This window comes from Peromyscus leucopus, chromosome 16_21 (assembly GCF_004664715.2).
Source record: "Peromyscus leucopus breed LL Stock chromosome 16_21, UCI_PerLeu_2.1, whole genome shotgun sequence".
NCBI lineage: Eukaryota > Metazoa > Chordata > Mammalia > Rodentia > Cricetidae > Peromyscus > Peromyscus leucopus.
Window position 1 is genome coordinate 66,404,471 of NC_051084.1, and position 20,317 is coordinate 66,424,787.

The following is a 20,317-nucleotide window of genomic DNA, read 5'->3' on the forward strand; positions in this document are numbered from 1 at the left end:
GGTAATATCAACAGATGCTTTTATTTAAAGCATTAAATTTGAATCAATAGCTAGATTTTCTTCAAGTATTACTTTTGAAAACATATGTCTGATTATATTTTGAGTCAACATAAAAACATGAGTTGTGAAAATGTTATTATTTTACTACTAACATCTATAAAAATAGTGGATATTTTAATCATTTTCCATTTTTCATTTAGTAGTAAATAAGGGCAATTTTTACAAATAAGACACAAAGATTCTATTTTAGTGAACTTCTTAAGCTATAATTAGCATCACAATTCCAAAATATTTAGTAATGAATGTAGCACCATCCAGAGAAGAAGGGTGCAAATATGACAGAGATTTACAAAATATTGAAATTAGATGAGACTTTACATTGATAAACTGAAAAGACAGAAGAAAAACAGGATTATATTTTTAAAACTTAAAATTCAACAGAATATTTTATAAAATCATGGCAAGTCTAAGTATAATTACCACTGAAGCTTAAATGTAAATATAAAATGTTAGCACTGAAGCCAAAAATGCTTTTATGACACTAAAATTTTCTAAACTACACCAGAGCATTTATCTACATGCAAGGACTTGAGCATTCTTGCACTTGTGATGTACAGAGTGAGGTGTCTGTACCCGTTTACATGTAAAATGGGGGAAAAAACAGCACCTATTTCCTAGGTCTACAATAAAAGTAAAAAGAGAATATACATAAAAAAAAAAAGTCCTTCGAAAAATGTAGAAACTAAAAAGGAATGCAAAATACTATACAAACTAATATCCATTACCATAAAGTAATGACTATCTAATGCTCTTAACGGGTAGAAGTTCACCAAGATGTTTGTGATTCCAGCTTTCCACCTTTCAACTATATAAAGAACCAAGAAGAAGTATATATGTATAACACAAGATGGTTAAAAAAAAAAAAGTCCTAAATCTTAAACACTTTAGCAAAAGTGAAGCCAGCTGATAAACAATAATAAAAATATTTTCTTGTAGATAAAGTGCTCCAGATGAAATAAAGATTTTTGTTTTATAAAATACAAATTATTGCTAGCACTAAAAGTGTATGTCGTTAGTATTACGTTTTTTAAAAAGCATGCATGTAGGTACAGATGGTGGCCAGAAGAGGGCTTCCGGTCACCTGGAGTTACAGACAGTTATGAGCTGCCATGTGGTTTCAAGGAAAGGAACCTAAGTCCTCTGAGGAACAGCCAGTACTCATAACCACTGAGCCATCTCTGTGGCCCTTCATTTTCAAATTTTTAAAACCAAAATGTACTCAAGTCTACTTTAGGAGTGATGGTCATTATATTATAAAGACATACTGAAGTACTAAGCATGTCAGTCTTGTTCATTCCTTTCTCAACATTGAGAAATCTCTGCTCAGACACACCTAACATCCTCATTTTTCTACTCTGGCTGCCAAATTTTAAGCCCATTTCAACTAACAGCCATTATTTCTTTCTGCAAGTTACATATATAAATCTTAAGTTTCTAAAATCCATTCTGACTCCTTTTTAAAGCAGTATCATGTATATTTTGGCTTACCTGTTTCTTTAGAGTTTCTGACTAAAAAGACATCAAAGTCTACTGATTTTGGCCTAACTGGCAATTGTTCAGGATCTAGCTTTGGTTTTGATACTGGCTCAGTTTCAATCTTTGAAGAAATTGTAGAAACTTCTCCATTAATTCTGAAATGAGAAAAACAAACATGCAAAAATCACTTGAAGGTAAAATAGAACTTTTAAATAGTGACTGAATGGCATTAAAGATTTTGTGTGACACAATACTAGTTTCCATCTGTTCTGTTAAGCTATGTATGAACACAGGCTTCTAATCCTAAGACTGGTCACAACAAACTCAGAAATGCAAGAAGAGTTTAAGTGAATTCATTGATTCTGAATATTAGATTAACATTTAAAGAATTAATAGTCTACAAAGAAGTAACTCTATGGAAAACGGACATTTAAACTAGGAAAGGCAATAGAATCCTTGAGGTAAGGAAGTAATCGACGTCTAATAAAGCAGGTTAGAGCTTACTTGGCTGCTGGAGGTGGAGGAGGAACTGGTTTGTCTGGTCGCTTTGGGTACACTGTTCCCGGAGACCGCAATAAATTATTGGCTTTGGTAGGAGGAGTAGGCTTTTTGGGTGGGACTTGAGGAGCAGCTGGTTTACAAGGTTTCTGTTCCAGCAGTGATTTTTCATCTGATGATTAAAAAATACTTATTAACAATCAAAAACTATTTAGGGTTTTTCTTTTTTTGAGGCAGAAATTATTAACCTTCATGTTCTATGTGAATAAGCATAAGTTGTTTGAAGGTTGAACTTTAACGTGTCTGAGAATCTTTTAAAAATTACCCAGTGGAGCCAGAACTCATTAAAAACCTGATTACAGGCTGGAGAGATGCTCAGCCATTAAGAGCACTGACTGCTCTTCCAGAGGTCCTGAGTTCAATTCCCAGAAAACACGTGGTGGCTCACAAACATCTGTAATGAGATCTGGCACCCTCTTCTGGCCTGCAGGTATACATGCGGACAAAATACTGTATACATAATAAATGAATCTTTTTTTAAATGTTTAAAACTTAAAAACAAATATATAAATAAAAACTTGGTTACAAATAACATGTGCTTTTTCTTATGCTTCCAGTTAACTTTTGCTTACTATTAGGGGTGGTAACAATATTTTAATGAAATAGATATTTCTTATTAAATACAAAAATGCCTAAGTAACAGTATTATGAATAATTGTATGCCAATCATTAAAAACAACTTCACCATCAAAAAGGCACCAAACACTTATGTTCCTACATATAGCATATTTGCTTCCTTATCTTTCAGGATTTTTTTTTTCTGGCTCTGCTTCCCGAGTGCTGGTATTAAAGGCGTGTGTCACCACCGGGCACTTCCTTATCTTTTCAAATACTAAGCACAAATACTTAATATAACAACTGTGCTTACACAGTTCAGATCCACACAGTAGTGAGTGTGACAAGACACTATGAAAAAATTATAAACTTAGGACCAATACTGAACGACTATTTGTCTTCAAAAATAATGTATATAAAAGTCTAGTTTTATGAAATTTCCTTAGTCAGAAACTAGTGAGTATTAAACTTGAACCAGTATCACAAGACACAGCACACCTCCTTCAAAATTACAAATTTCACTTTAAAATAACAAAAATATGATGGGGCTGGAGAGAAGGCTCAGTAGTTAAGGGCTGCTCTTACATGTCCAGTTCCTAGAACCTACATAATAACTCACTGTTTGTGCCTCTAATGCCAGGGGATCTAATGCCCTCTTCTGGTCTCCTGGGTACTAGGTACGCATACAGTGCACATACATACATTCAGGCAAATACTTGTAAAATCAAGACAAGTAAGTATAACTGCCTCTACTTTACCATGTATATAAATTACTACTCCCTTAGAGTTTGTGAAAAAATAGCAATCTGCTAAAGTACTGATCATTATTCAAGACAAAAGTCTGTTGTGTTGTTTCGTTTTGTTCTTTTAAGACAAGGTCTCTCTAGGAATAGTAGTCTTTAGGTGTCTTGGAACTCACAATGTAGACCAGGCTGCACTTGAGCTCACAGGGAGTCATTTTCCTGCCTCTGCCTCCATAGTATTATTATTAGGATTGTAGGCATGTGCCACCATGCCTGGCTAAAAGTCTATTTTTACAGGGCCTCAAAATATAGTAATGTATCACATACCTATACCACTAGGAGAAAAATATAAAACTTCCTATTTCTCTCCATAATCAAGTAGAGCCCTTTATAGAGCTGTAACAGCTAGCTAAACTTGAATTTCTAAAAAATACTGAAAAATATTTTATAGAAAATAGCACATAGGGCTCTTTGCTTAGATTAGTCCTCCCTCTAATCCCCTCCCATTCTTGGGAGTCTTTCTCCTGTCATAACAAACCGTTCTATCCTATTTCTAACCATGTGTTCCTGGCGCAATCCTTTGCCCTGGGACACAGGAGCCTCTGAAATCAGATTGCAGCTCTGAACTAAGCATGCTTCCCCTGACACTCTGGGCTTTCTCACTGTTCCTCTGACCTCCACATATAACTGAAATGGCCTCCCCTCTTCCTGGCAACTGTCAAGATTCACAGCATACAGGCAAAGTCTATAATCCCACAGCAAATCCCCAAATGCTCCCTTTGTGCAGAACCCCATACTCAGGTACTCTGGCATAACTGACTTAGCATCCTAAAAGCCTATGTCTGTGTCTTCACCTCTGCAAGAGCATGAGGTTCTCTCTGACTTCTTGCCTACTGCCTATAATGTACCTTTAGGATAAGAATCTACAAAACTCAAGAGAGATCACAGACTTAAATGTAAAGACAAAAATATAAAATTTCCTACAATACAACACAGGAAAGATGAAAATGGTCTTGGGTATGATGATGACTTGCACCCGTGGTGAAAGGAGAGAACTCCCAAAAGTTGTCCTGTATTCATATACACACCCTTAGACACACAAGTCATGTATACACACATAATAATCAGTTTCCTGAAAAAAAAAAAACCTAAAACTTCAGAAAAAAAGAAAATAAACATATAAAATTTCTATTCTACAAGAAATATAAGCCACACAATGAAAAAAAAAGTGTTTGCAAAAACCGTATGTGATAAAGGGCAGCTACTCAACAAAGAATTCTTAAACTTAGTTTCAAAAAAAAAAAAAAGAACTATAAACAGACAAAAGATCTAACATACACATCACCAAAGAAAAACAGTTGTCAAGTACATGAAAAGATGTTCAATATAAGATGTCATTAGGAAAGTGGGAACCATGAGATACCATCACACAGCTACCAGAATACAAACACAAAGCAGAGAAAACATTCTCTGGATATGAAACAAACTTTCACTGTTAGTAGGAATACAACACAGCATAGCCACTTTGGGAATTGCTTAGAAAACTAAACACACCTTTACCAAATGATGAAGTGATTTCATCCTTGGTATTTATTTAAATGAACTAAAATGTATGTTTAAACTAAAATCTGCATACATGTTTATAGCAGCTTTGCTTATAACTACAAAAACTTAGAACCAATCCAAATACTCCTCAGTATACATAGACAATGAAACAGTAGTGCTGTGGGACATCTTTCTGCATACTATGAATATGTGTTGCTCTCATTGGTTGATAAGTAAAGCTGTATGGCCAATGGCAATAAGGTTAGAAGGTACATTCAAACTGAAGACGGAAATGAAGAAGGGTGGAGTCACGGCAGACACTTTGAGCCAACACCAGGAGACGTAAGATGTGAAACAACAGTTAATGCCACGAAGACAAGTGGAAAAACAGATTAACAGGAATGGGTTGAGTTAAGTTGTAAAAGCTAGTTAGTAATGAGCTTAAGCCATAGGCCATACAGTTTGTAATTAATATTAAAGCCTCTGAGTGATTATTTTATAAATGGCTGAGGGACCATGGGTGGGAGAGATTCATCCAGAGAAACTTCCAGCTACATTTAGTGCCCAAGCATGGTGGCAAGAGTTTCCACCTAAAACTTATGAGAATTTAAGAAGAGATTCTAGAGTGGAGCTAAGAGCAGCTTCCTAGTTTGTGTCTCTCATTAAAGGTCATGGTACAGAGATGCAACCCCTGGTCAAGGCGGCTCCTTCAGTCTCTCACAGGCTGCCATACAAGAGGCTCCTCCTAGCCACTGCCTGCGGGCTTGGGAGCACAGCTGCAGGTGTAAAAGCACAGGCATACTACTTAATACTGCTTCCCAGAATTGGGGAGTTAGTGTGACTCACTGGTAACTGTGCCATGCTGAAAAGCTGAGCAAGACAGAGTCAGCAGCCAGGGCTGCCACCACTTTCATCCTAGCCATGCAGCTTAAGAGTTTACAAATCTCTCCTGATCAAAAAAGGATTACAGGTACACAATAAGAAAAGAATCAGATGGAAGAAACTCTAATTTGAAATTACACAAAGAGTCTGGATACTGCATATTATTGTGTTGTCTTTGGGATTTTTAACTGCAGAGAGACATTTGATTGTAGGGGGTACTAAGTTAAGCCAATATGTATATTTTAAAGGTATCTAGACTTCAAAATTTGGGTCTTAAGGATATGTTGCTTTGGAAAAGAGGTTCTGCTTTTGGTTCCACAGAAAAAGAGAACCTATGGATAGTTTCCAGGCAGTGTTGGCACACACCTTTAATCCTAGCACTTGAGACCTCATGCCTTTGCTTGGAAACACACACGCCTTTAATCCCAGGAAGTAATATGGCAGGGAAAAGTATATAAGGCACGAGGAAACAGAAACTCACTCTCTTTAGGCTGAGGATTTCACAAAGGTAAGAACTAGTAGCTGGCTGTTCTGTTTCTCTGATCTTTCAGCTTTCACCCTGATATCTGGCTCTGGGTTTTTTATTAAAAGACCATCTAAGATTCAAACAACAGTCTTAATTTACTAAATTAAAAATGTTTTGACAAAATACATGGTATCTAGGAAAAACTTGCCAAGTTCACATATAATAAGATTAAAGAATATCTAGTAATCGTCATAGTTAAATTCTAAAAACTTTTTAAAATTTATTTCCACTAAGTACCTAGTTTTTTGTACATAATATGAAATAATTAAATACTACATCTTACTGAAGGATTCATTTACTTTTTTTTGGTTTTTCGAGACAGTGTTTCTCTGTGTAGCTTTGAGCCTTTCCTGGGACTCACTTGGTAGCCCAGGCTGGCCTCGAACTCACAGAGATCCGCCTGGCTCTGCCTCCTGAGTGCTGGGATTAAAGGCGTGCGCCACCACCGCCCGGCTTCATTTACTTTTTTAATGAATATAAATTATCAGTATGATGAAAGATTTAATTTCGTATCAGTTTGACACAATATTCATTCCTAGAAAACTCTTAACATTGTAAAGTAAGTAGTACATAAATGATTTATCGTGGTGGTCATGTTTCTTTAAGAGACAATCAAAGAAGGACTTGTTGGGTAAGGGAGGAATCAGCCTCACCTTTTTCTTCAGACTTTAGAGGAAAAACTTTCTTCTCTGCAGCTAGCAAGTCAGGCTTTGGAGCTAGGAGGTGGAGAAGAAAGTGAACACTAACTTTTAAAATTAATACACAAGAAGAGAACAAAAAGATAGTAATTTCTGGTACTCAAATGAAACACCAGAATTCAAATTAATTTCTTCATCTGTACTTGGATTAACAGCCTTAATGTTCCTTGATTTGGCATGTTTAACTTATGAATGCATCTATACCCATTAGATTACATTTTATTTCAGCTACAAAGCCATACAACAATGATAGCATGACCATAACACACCTGAAATTGCAGCACTCAGGAGGTAGAGACAGATCATTTGTTTGAGTCTAACATGAGCTATCTAGTTGCAGCTCAGGGTTCACCTTCAGCTACATAGTAAGATCCCATCTCAAGAGACCAAAATCAAACAAGATCCCAAAACAAAAGTACACAAAACTTCCAAACTGTATTCAAGTATCTAGGACTATTTTGTATAAAGAATCATTTGTTCAAAATAAATACAAATAAAAAAGTAGACTATGGATCCAGGTGTCATGGCACACACCTTTAATCCCAACATTGGGGAGGCAAAGGCAGGCAGATCTCTGAGTTAAGTCAGCCTGGTCTACAAAATGAGTTCCAGACTAGCCAGACCTACATACTGAAACCCTTTCTCAAATAGACAGACAGACAGAAGATAGATGAATGAATAAATAACTATTGATTGACTGACTGATTGATTGATTGATTGATTAAACAAAGTAGAGTAGGTGAGGGACTGATGACTCAGCACTTAAGAGAACTGGCTGTTCCTCCAGAAGACCCAGGGTTCAATTTTCACATCAATGTGGCAGCTCTTAAAACCATCTTTAACTCTGGGCCTAGGGTGGATCTGGTACCCTCTTCTGGCATCTGGAGGCACTGCATGCACTTGGTGCACAGACATGCATGCAGGCAAAACAACTATATACACAATATTTTTAAGAACATTTTTAAGTAGTATATTTCAGCCAAGTCAATCATAAAACAGGTTTAAACTTGTTTAGTTGTAGTAATTCAATATTCCTATTACTGAAGTATCCAAATTATTTCTAGGACCCTTATTTTATTTTGGAGACAGGGTCTAACTATATAGGCAGGCTGGCCTTGAATTTACAATCCTAAAAGTGCTGAGATTACAGATGTTCACTACCATGCTTGAATAGGATCCTTATTTTATATCATTTATACTTTTAAAAAAATGAATAATGCATGTAAACGTTTAATTTTTCATAGATCTAAAATATCTTAATATTCATTTTAATGGGTTTTTCTAACAATAAAATTCAATGGTTTACATTAAACTAAACATTATTCTGTAACTTAAAAATATGAAAAGTAACAAACTAAACAATGCAATTTTTTTTTTTTTTTTTTACAAACCTGGACCCTTTACAGGAGGAGGTGGTTTCTTTGGTTTCTGAGAGGGGAGAGAAAAAGTTAAAATTGATTAGCTATTTAAAGTTAAAATAAATTAATCTAAATTATATTGTTTCTCATCTCATTCTTGCCTAGAATACTAAAGTACTAACAACCTAAAAACTCTAGGAAAGGTCACTGAAAAAGATATTATAACATCCAAACAGATTCCTGGAGCAAAAGTCAGTCAGATACTTTAAAAAAAAAAATCAATTAATTGGGTAAAGCGAAAGAATCTTAGTGAGCAAAGTGTTTTCATCCTCACTGAATTAGTTCTAGATTTCTGAACGTCAATTCGCCCCTTCACAGCTCAGGGGTAGAGGAATAGAGTGGATACCGAGATGAGGGGAGGGAAGGCCTTGTGGCCACGGTGCACTAGTGGCAGGACTGCACGGAGGTAACCAAGCACCTTCTACTTGAATTCATGGCTGCTCTACCAGAGGGACTCATGCCTGCTAATACAAACCTGGTCAAAAGCACACAGAGTAAGAGGTCCTAGGTCCGGGGACGGACGGACGGATGGACGGACACGACTACTACTACTACTGATGTTTTCTATGTAGACATGATATGGACATGACCACCTTTTAAATGTTTCTAATTATACTCATAGATTAGTGCTACCCTCTGCCTTAATCAGAGCAGCTTCTGCTTTCAAGCTATAGATAATGCAGAGACTTGTGACAGGATAAAGTGCTAAGAATAAACTACTTTTCAGCACTCAGCGCTAAGTTGTCCATGTGTATCATCCCCACCAAGGTTCAGAAACATCACAGAAGTGGCTGAAGAAAGAAAGAACATAAGAGACAAGAAGAGGGAAGGAGTTCTGTGAAGAGCTGGCTTTTGGATATGACATGGTATTGCATCCATGATCTCACAGCAGCAGTGGCTATTTGCCCAAGACTCAGCCCATCAGCATTGCATCTGTCACGCCTTGAGGAGGGCTCAGAAGGCTCCCCTCCCCCAGAAGAGCTAGAGGCAGTAATGGCTCCTGGGTATGAGGTGTCATTCCTCTGAGGTGGAGCCACAGATAATTTGCCCTTGCTTAAGGCTCAAGTAAATAAACCTCCATCAACAGTCAACTCTAATTAAATACAGTTGATTACAAACAAAATTGAAAATAAAAGGGCTTGTTGGGAAGAAAAAAGATTTGGTGAGAAGGGGGATGTGATAAAAGAGGATGAGAGAAGGGGAATATGATCAATGTACATTACATGTACAAAACTGTGAAGAATAAGGAAAAAAACTTTAAAAGTACATATGAGAAATTAAAAAACAAAAAGAGTAAACGATAAACCTAGTTTTCATTCTTAAGTCTAAAGAACTCATAGATACAGTTAAAAGCAAAGGCCTTCTTTCCCCTCAATTTCTAAGCATGCATTCACTTTTAAGACTTAATTTAGTGTGTAAAAAGTTTCTAACATTTTTAATTGGCTGCTCCAAATTAAGAAGAACTAGTAAATAATATAATAAAAGCAGAAGAAACAGTGCTCATTAAGAAAGAATAAAAGTAGACTGAAAGCTCAATCAAAACTGAATGCAATACAGCAAAGGAAAGAACTCAGACAGCCTAAGCTTCTATAAAGTAATTGCCAATAATTAACTTGATTAAAGACTACAAAGATTAGCATGCTCTGCATGGGCTTGAACTGAAGATTTATACAGCCTATTTTGCTGCATACACCTAACTGCTTTGTCTTCTAATTTGTAAGCTCAGGTAATCCTGCATATGGAGAAAGTGTCAAGGCATGAAAAGGCAAAAAAAGTGTCTAGTAGTATCTGAGAATTAATACAGAAGTATTACATGTATAAGGAAGCAAGCACTCGGCTTCACAATACCATAAAATTAACACTTTTCATTAACATTAAATTTCATTCAGAAAATTAAGAATCTATTCAACTTATATAAAGCCAGCTCTTCTTTTGTAAATCAGAAAAGGTAAAGAAGTCATAGTTCGCTTTCAGTACACAGTCAGTATCAAGAATAAAATATAAGACTGAAAAAAAAAATGTTTCACTGCAAATCAAATTTTACTTAGATGTACAATTTTAGGAAACTATGAAATGTACTCAGTAGCAATGTAAAAAACACTCAAACATTCAAGTCTTCTCACCATTAAGAAGCAAGCAGACTCTTACCGGAAAGTCCTTATCTAGCTCACTTATCTGAACAGCGAAGTTATCTGGGAACACCCCTTCTTTGCCATTAAGCTCCCCCTTCCACCAGCCTACTTCTCCAGTCTCCTGAAACACAAACCAATAGTTACACTAATGGAAGCCTCACATTTTCTTTTCTTTTTGGGGGGTGGAGGGATGGGGGGGCTTACCAGGTAGCACAGGCTGCCTCAAACTCACCATCCTCCTGCCCCCACCTCTGCAGGCACGAGCTAGTAGTTATCATTAAATAAGGGGAAAGTTCACAATGAGCCAGGATGAATTCACTATCTTTAAAGGGCATTGACTGGGGTGGGGAACCTCAACAAATAGTAAAGTTTTTCTAGAAAAAAAATACTCCCTGCACACTACTTTTAGCAGCAGTTAGAAAACTGGGTTTAATACCTAGGTGTAGTGCTACATACCCTTAAATCCCTGACACTCATAGATAGACCTGTGAGTTTGAGGCCAACCTGGTCTACATGGCAAGTTCCATGCTAGCCAGAGTGAGACCCTGCCAAAAAAAAAAAAAAAAAAAAAAAAAAAAAAACTCCACAGAACAAACAACAACAACAAAAAAACTGGGTTTAATGTTTTAAAATAAACCAATTTTAGTGTAATCTGTAATTTAAAATGTTCTCATGGGACCAGGGGACGTAGAGAAGAGAAAAATACAACAGGTAGGAAGAAACAGGGAAAAAAATAGAAGAATTCCTAAATTCTTACTATCCTAACATTTTACATGCATATACTAAAAAATCACTTCTCTAGCAGCTTCAGAAATTAGCACTTTGAATGAGCATCTGTATGAAGTACTAAGTTTGACCAGTCTACACTCTGTGAACATTGAAATTACAAAGGGGGTAACATTAAATAATGACTGCAGCTGCTCTATCTATCATGTGGGTAGCTAATGAGATGCTGGATCTACTCATTTCTTTAATCCTTTTGCTATTTTTTTCTTCTATTCATAATACATACACAATAAAATATATTTCTAAAAAAAAATCACATACACTAAGCCAAATGTTAACAGGTGACTTAAAACAGTAAGATGAACTTCAAATCAAAATACTCCACAAGGCTATAGGACAAGCAAATATTTATTATTCTCTCATAAGTAATTATTATTCTAACAGACCTAAAACTTAGGAGGTTTTGGGTTTGTTTATTTGTCTGTTTACCTTAGAGTTTATTCTACTTGATACAATTATGTCTTTCTTTACACTAGGTGTCCCAAGGTTGGTGAGATGGCTCAGCAGGCAGAGGTGCCTGCCATTAAGCCTTTTATAACCTGAGTTCACAACCAGCAACCCACAGGGTGGAAGGAGAAAACAATTCCTACAAGTTGTTCTTAGACCATTTCCCACAGCAAGACGAGTCTCATGACCTTTTACTTACTAAGAACATTTAGGTTGTCCAAATCTTGGAGTTAACAAAGAAATAAAAATAAGCAATGTAATCACTGGTCATTTCTCTCACTTTTTTTTTCTTTTTAAGAATTATTTAAGAGCTTGAGTACTTTGTCTACATGTATGAATATGCACCACATGCATGCCTGATGCCTGCAGAAGTCAAGAGGGTGTATGATCCCCTGGAACTAAAGTTACAATTACTCTAAGAAACCACATGGTTGCTGGGAACTGAACACAGATACTCTGCTCTGTTAAGCCATCTCTCCAGTCCCCATCACTGGTTTTTAGTATATCAATTACAAGCAATACAGACAATAAAAACTTTAAAAAGAAATCACTTGAAGAGCTTGTATTCATGTTCCCAAGCTCTTACTTACTAAGTTTGACCAGTCTACACTCTGTGAACACCCCCCCCCCAAAAAAGATAAAGTCAAAGACCATGTGAAGCTAATTTTCTATAGGTACTACAAGAATTTTGTAAGATATTTCTATGAATGATGATTCACTAAAGAAATACCTTACCTTACTTATCAAATGGATTATCTCTCCTTGTTTAAAAGTAAGTTCATCTTCATTGGCTCCTTCATAGGCAAATAATGTTTTACAATATTCCTTAGCTAAAGTAAAGAATATAAACAATGTGACTTATACAAATTGATTAATACAGCAGATATTTATTAAATCTCTATGTAAAGCAATATACTTACTAAGCTACTAAAGGCTGAACTAATAATTTTAAAACTTATACTCAATGTTAAGAAAAAAATTTCCCTATCACTTAAATATTATTCAGTGTCTGATATATACAAAACATAGTTTTAACTTAAGAGAGATTCTCAAATGAACACAGCACGCCAGAATTCTCAATCTCATTTGCTTTTATCCAGTAGGATTTAATATTGTGGGAATTAGTACAGTATGAAAGTCCCTCTAATGAGTTAACAATGTAAAAGCGTATTTACTCACCTTTAATCTTGCCATCAGTGTCTGGTTTTGTCACCTCCACATTCTGGGTTCTGGATCCCAGTGACTGCAGGATTAAGGGCTAGAAAAGAAAAGGACAGTATCAACTAGCTTGAGTTAAAATAAAAATGTCTTTTTTTTTTTAATTTTACTTTTCAGGCTAGGGAGATGGCTCAGGTTAAGAGCACTTGCTGCTCTTCCAGAGGACCCAGGTTCAATTCCCAGAACCCACATGGTGGCTCACAACCATCTGTAACTCCAGTCCCAGGGAATCCAAGCCCCTTTCTGGCCTCTGAATGTACTATGCACACATTTGGTACAGCTATACATGCAGGCAAAACACCCACACACTCAAAAATAAATAAGTCTAAAAGTTTTTTAAGATTTTACTTTAATTTATATATATATATATATATATATATATATATATATATATATATATATATATATGGCTATGTGTGGGAATGTTCATGTGAATTCAGTTGCCCATAGAGGACAAAAGATAGTGTTGATCCCTGGAGCTGGAGTCACAGGTGGCTGGAGTCACCTGACAAGGATATTAGGAACTGAACTCTGGTCCTCTACAAGACCAATATGCATTCTTAACTGCTGGGCCATGTCTCCAGCCCAAGAACAATACCATTAAACCAAGTTTTCCTTTACACTTTCCCATCCCTCTCTAAGGGTCCTTATAGTCAGGTTAGTAAGATAACTAAAAATCAGCAATAAAAAATTAATCTCAAAATTTCCTCAAATGATAGCTACTACTTTTTTTTCTTACATGTACAGGTGTTTTGCCTGCATGTATATCTGTGCATTGAGTGTATAAAGTGTCCATGGAGGCCAGAAGAGGGCAGTGGATCCCCTGAGACTGGAGTTACAGAGGGTTCTGTGTCACTATGTGATTGCTAGGAACCGAACCCAGGTCCTCTGGAAGAGCAGCCAGTGCTCTTAGCCACTAAGCCATCTCTCTAGTCCCAATAGCCAGTAATTTTTAAAACTACCTAAAAATAATATACTCTGGTATCCACATTATGATTTAATAATAGAACTTCCTAAATAAATAAAAGTAATAATCACTTTACACATATTGAAACTTAATTCTTACAACTTTCTGCATCAAGTAGGGATTTATCATTCTTCCTTTTTACATTAGGAAGTAGTTAATCATTCAAAGCAGTGATTTCAGTCCTGGAGCCCACGTCTCAACCTATAAAAATGGACTCTTAACAACACTAAACCTTAAAATTAGAGGGAATTTTAAAATTAATTTTATGTATTTTAATTTCTTACATGTATATACTATATTTTTGAGTTTCATATATGAGTACTACATTTATCTACATTACAACCCTGAAGTAGAGGGAATTTTAAAAACTTTGTACTTCATTACTATTGGAATGAAAATGTTTAGGTTCTGTTACAACTATTCCATAGTCTGCTTAGACATTTCTCCATAGAGTATGGTAGGCCCTGAACTACCTTTAACAAGTGTTTCCTTGAGTCCTCTACCCAAATAGAACAGTACATAGAACATGACATTAGACTTCAATGGTTAAAAAATTGAATACACTGATAAATAACCTATCATTATGTTTTTTGCATCTTCCGAAATACTCACTTTAATTTCTGCCAGTTCTAACCATACCTTTCAATATGGTATCACCTAAAACATACCAAGTGCTCCCTATTTTATTAAATAATGTGACTCTGAGACTACTCTTACTAATAACTGAGTAGTAAACATCATTAATTGTGACTGACAGGATGCTAATGTAATGTCATTAATCAAACAAGTTAGTATAATCACACACTTTTAGAGCTTAAAGGGACCCATGTTCATTTAGTCCAATATCCCTCACAGAACAAAAATCTGTAAAACACCATTTCACAAAACTAAGAATCCAATCCATTATACCCTATAATCAATCAATCTCCCTCTCTCTCTCTCCCTCTCCCTCTCCCTCTCAAGACAGCATTTCACTATGGGGCCCTAAGGAGCCTGGAAATTGAGATGTACACCAGACAGGCCTCTCTCTCTCTCACAAAGAGATTCACCTGCCTCTGCCTTGAGTGCTAGATTTAAAGAAACATGTCATCACACTAGACTAGACCTTAAAATCATAATGCCAAAGAGTCTCGGAGATCGGAAAAGGAAGGGCAGGAAGAAGAGGTGCTCTTTCCTGAATCTAACTCACAATTAAATAGGAAAATATGTAGCAACCTGGCAGAGGAGAAGACTATTAAAAACCACCATCTTGGGAGAAATAACAATGCATTTCACCAACCAAATGAGATACAGCTGAATTGGATAAATAATGAAATATCTTAAACCTTTAAGAGATAAGGAGATATAAATGAGAATTATATTCTGGAGAGATGGCACAGCAGATAGAGAACTTTCTGCTCTTAAAGAAGACCCAGGTTTGGTCCAACACCCACTCAGCAGCTCAATCAAGCACATGAAACTCCAGTTTCAGATGATCTAGCTCCCTCTTCTGATATTCTCGGGTTCATGTGTGCACGTTACACACATACACACATATGCACGCATGCACACACATACACATAAAATAAAACTTTTTTTTTTAAGAAAAGATGATAACTATAGGGATAAAGCTCATTTCTTCTGAAGCAATTAGTCAGTATCTCCAAAGTACAGACATTGGGAACAAAAATTTCCAAAGACATGCTCAAGACTAAAATTATTTCCCCTCAAAACAAAAATCTGACTTAGTTTGTAGCTTTTCATTAGATCTTATAAATTATGGATTATTCTCTTGACTTCATTTGAAAATGCTAGTAAAATGCTAATAAAATTATCTAAACACTAAGAAGTAAGGTTAGTAAATTTAGCTACTGTTGAGAATTCAGAGAAAAGTTAAGTAGCACTTAGGTATTTAATATTTCATTTTCAATTCACTTTAATAGTTCATTTTTAGCTATCTATTAAATTAAAAGAAAAATAACAAATCTTTAGCTGTAAATGACAAAATGACAAAAAGAAAATATCTCCCTTTTATATTTACACTGTTATAACTACAAGACCCTAAGGTTGCCAGTAAGAAAAGTCTATCTTGGATTTACCAATTAATAAGCCCCTAAGTTTGTAACACTGAAATTTGTGTTTGTAACACAAATTACAAGAGACATTTCCCATATTCTCCCCCGCCCCCCGCCCCCCGGAGCTGAGGACTGAACTCAGGGCCTTGTCCTTACTAGGCAAGCGCTCTACCACTGAGCTAAATCGCCAACCCCTCCCATAAACTTCTTATGCATAAGTCTCTATAACCCCCAAAAGGAAATTAACAGACTTCCAAATTTTACAACTTAAAAAAAAATGCTTAGTGATGAGGGGTGAAATACCAGGGGGATCTTGAGGTCCAGGCTAGCCTGGGTTACATAAGGAATCCTTACCTCAAAAAAGCATATAAACAAACAGAAAGCCAATACTCTTACCCCTAAAGTGCTAAATGAAACAACGAATAAAATTAACCTGTTAAATTCATTATTACTACCTGTGATGGTTAGCTATGATCACTACCTGTGATGATTAGTTTTTGTCAACCTGACACAAACTACCATCACCCAAGAGGGAAGCTCAACTGAGGAACTGCTTCCATCAACCTGGCCTGTGGGTCATGTCTGTGAGGCATCTTCTTGATTGCTGACTGATATGAGGAGGACCAGTCCAGCTGAGTAAGCCAGTAAGCAGCATTACTCCATGGTTCCTGCCTCTATTCCTGCTTGAGTTCTGTTCTGATTTCCCTCAATGATGGACTGATTAGGACATGTGAGCCATATAAACTTTCCTCCCTCCAAGTCAGATTTGCTCAGTATGTAACACAATAACCGAGAACCAGTACACTACCTTTTCTGGTTTCTTCTCTTCTGTTTCACTACTGGATGTTCTTGTCCTAAGTTTCACAGAGCCTTCTTTAAAAATATCTCCAAATCCAATCCCTCGAATTTTCTTTGGCTGTGTAACTGATCCAGGAGCAGTTTCACTCGCATTCCCCGGAGATAGTAAAGGTGAGGTAGAGCCAGTCAAGGCTATTTCTAAAAGAAGAATTTTGTTTATGAAGAATGACACCCAAAATTACAGAAATCTTTACATCACTTTCTACAGTATCTGTATCTTATACAAAAAAAAAAAAGAAAGAAAGAAAAGAAAAGAACAAAGACAGTAAGATAAACAGCACAGTGCTCAAACATCCTAGAGAAAGATGTACTTTACATTGGTTGTTGTTGCTGTGTTGAATAAAACAGTAGATATTCTAATTATAATTTTATGACAAAGAAATTCAGGAAACTGGGGGCTGGAGAGATGGCTCAGCAGTTAAAAGCACTGACTGCTCTTCCAGAGGACCCAGTTCAATTCCCAGCACCCACATGGCAGCTCAAAACTGTCTGTAACTCCCGTTCTAGGGCATCTGACACCCTCACATCAATGCACATAAAATAAAGTTAAATAATTTTTTTTTAAAAAAAGGAAATTCAGGAAACTAACACAAAAGATTCTTAGCAAGATGCTACAGCTTAGATATGGTTTGTCTCCTAAAGGTTCATGTGCTTGTTAATGGTACAGAAAGGTGATGAAACATCTAAGAGGTGGCACCCACTAGGAGATGGCTGATTCACCACCACCTGGGGCACTAGTGTTAGGATTTGCAGGCGTGGATTAGTTCATGAAAGAGCATTTTGCTATAAAGAAGCTTCACAGTAGTATTTCGTTTCCTGAAGGACCCTTTGATATTAATATTGCCATCCTAGATATAGTATATCTTACACAGAATACCAAGTTCTATCTTTCTTGTAACCTGTTTTGAGGCTCTGATAGTATACTTACCTGTCTGGCAATCTTGTCCTTTCAATTTTCAGACCATTTATTAATATAAATGTTTTTATTTTTATTCCTTTTCTCTTTCTCATCTTGGTTTGTCCCATTGTTTATTAGCATCTCCTTTTAATAGCTCATTAAATACCCCTCTGCTGCAGTTTGAATGTGCACTTATAGTCACTGAGAATATATATAGATATGTATACATATCTATATCTATCTATCTATCTATCTATCTATCTATATCACTATTTACCCTAAAATCTGTCCTTTTTCATTAAATTTGCACAACAAAAAGCTACTTTATGTGTACCTCCACATAGTGACATAAAAAAAAATTTTTAAATCCAAACAAATCCTTTGTTTGAAAAATTAACCAAGAAATCATGGACTATACTGGGTATTGAGGAAAAGTAATACAAAAGAGACACCTGATGAAAATACAGCATTCAATAAAACAAGCCAATCTACCATTAATCTTACAACAGCAGTCTAGACACTTTTCAAGTTGGCCCCACACTTTGTGTTTGTGTCTATTTGTGTGAAGGAATGGCGGGAAGGAGGGAGAGAGAGGAAGGGACATTATCTTGATTATCTTTATGTGGATAGGCCCATATTTCCTAACAGGGCTCTAACTCAATATCTCAAAGTAAATTCACCATCTCTCCCAACTTAAACCTATCTCCAGAAACAGTTATCTGCATCAACCCAAGGACTACCTGGTAATCTCTAACTACTCTTCTTCAGTCACTCTGTACCCTATCCTAACTAGATCCTCTATGATACAGAACCTACATAGCACTCCTGTTCTTCCCATGTCTGTCCACCACCACAGCATTCTTCTAGTTTAGATGATTACGCTCTCTACCTAAATCACCAAAATACTCCCAGCCGGGGCTGCCAACCCACTCTTCTTCTATGCACTCTCCCCACTGTAAGCAAAACAAGCCAGCTTAAAAAGACAGTTCTGACCACTTCACTCCCCTGCAAGCCTTCTCTGTGATTAGTGTTTGTAATGCCTCAAGCCTGACAGTTTCTCCACCCTTAACACCACCTTGAACTACATAATCCAAAATCACTCTGAACTGAATGCCTTTCAGGATCTTGAAAATCCTATGGTTTTTCTTCACTCTTCAAATTTGCTGAGGCACTGTCTATTTATTTTGAGACTTCTGCAAAAGGTTTTTTCCCTCTCTTACATACATCTATAGTACTCTGAAGTTTCTTGTGACAAATATTTTGCATGTCAAATTATATTAACTTTGACTTATTTAATAAATAGCCTTTTATTTGGAATGGAACAAAAGCTTCAAAGTGGGGTTGGGGGTGGGGGAGCCTTGGTTATTCACCACTGAATCCCCAGAATCAAGCACAGAATGTTGGACAACAAGCACTCAATATACTCAAAGTAAACTATGGATGTTAAGTGAAAAGCAGTTTTTTCATGCAGGGTTCCCTTCAGTCTATGATTATTAGATTTCAGATTTAATGCCATGCCTCCACTTAAATGTAAATGAACTCTCATATCACTGCTCAGAAACCTCAGTCATGACTCAGGGAAATTAAAATCCAACAGGCAAACCACAGGGCTGCAAAGCAATGTCTAGTACTTAATTTCCTGTCCATGCCTTCTACACATTAAGTAGTATAAAAGAAAGCAACAGAAACCCAACTGTGATCTTACTACTCAGTGGATAATCAGGAGTTTCAGCACCCTTAATGATACCAATACCCTCAACAGTTAAGGTTTCACTTTCTACACTGTCTGAAAAGTTCTCTGTATACCAAAAAGTACTATTCTTTCATTCATTGGACATCAATATGTCACACTACTCCACAAAATAGGCATTTGGCAGTGAACAAAATTTATATATTCTAATAAGTAGTTGGCCAATGTGTTTGTGTGTGTGTGAGTGAGTGTGTGAGTGTGTGTGTGTGTGTGTGTGTGTGTGTGTGTGTGTGTGTGTGTGTGTGTGTAAATAGGAATAGTAAATCCTGCTTCAAAATGAAATCAGGGGAAGATAATTAAAGAGAAGGGGTTGAGATTTTTGGTTTTTTTTTTTTTTTTTTTATACAAGAGCAGTCAGAAAAGGCATCAATAATGAAGTGATTAATAAGAGAATACTAAATCAGACAAGAGGCCATCAGAATACTTCAAAGAGCCTTCCAAGCAAAGACACAATGAAGTCACAGCATCCATGGAAGTTCCATATCCAAGTGTTCTGTATTCAGATTCAACCAAGTAGAAATGTGGTTGGGTATATGAAAGCTGCATCTTCACAAACTTTTTCTTGTTTTTCCTTATAAATACAGTATAACAACTATTTATATTGTTTTAGGTATTGTAAGTAAAACTGCAAATTACTTAACATACACAATCAGATGTGCCTAAATTATATGCAAATTCTATGCCATTTTAGAAAGAAACTGTAGTATCCTCTGATTTTGATATCTATGGGGAACCCTAGAATCTAA

The 20,317-nt window shown here is 36.2% G+C and overlaps 1 protein-coding gene across 1 annotated transcript in view; it reads right to left on the reverse strand.

Annotated features, from left to right (window-relative positions):
* LOC114705387 (CD2 associated protein) overlaps positions 1-20,317 on the reverse strand; it is an 83,844-nt gene that overhangs the window by 17,803 nt on the left and 45,724 nt on the right. The window contains exons 6-13 of the mRNA XM_028887268.2: positions 16,874-17,061; positions 13,006-13,084; positions 12,562-12,656; positions 10,610-10,714; positions 8,435-8,471; positions 6,999-7,061; positions 2,041-2,206; positions 1,549-1,691 (exon numbers count right to left, since the gene is read on the reverse strand). Coding sequence (XP_028743101.1) covers positions 1,549-1,691; positions 2,041-2,206; positions 6,999-7,061; positions 8,435-8,471; positions 10,610-10,714; positions 12,562-12,656; positions 13,006-13,084; positions 16,874-17,061 — 876 coding nt within the window. The remainder of the gene's footprint in view (positions 1-1,548; positions 1,692-2,040; positions 2,207-6,998; positions 7,062-8,434; positions 8,472-10,609; positions 10,715-12,561; positions 12,657-13,005; positions 13,085-16,873; positions 17,062-20,317) is intronic.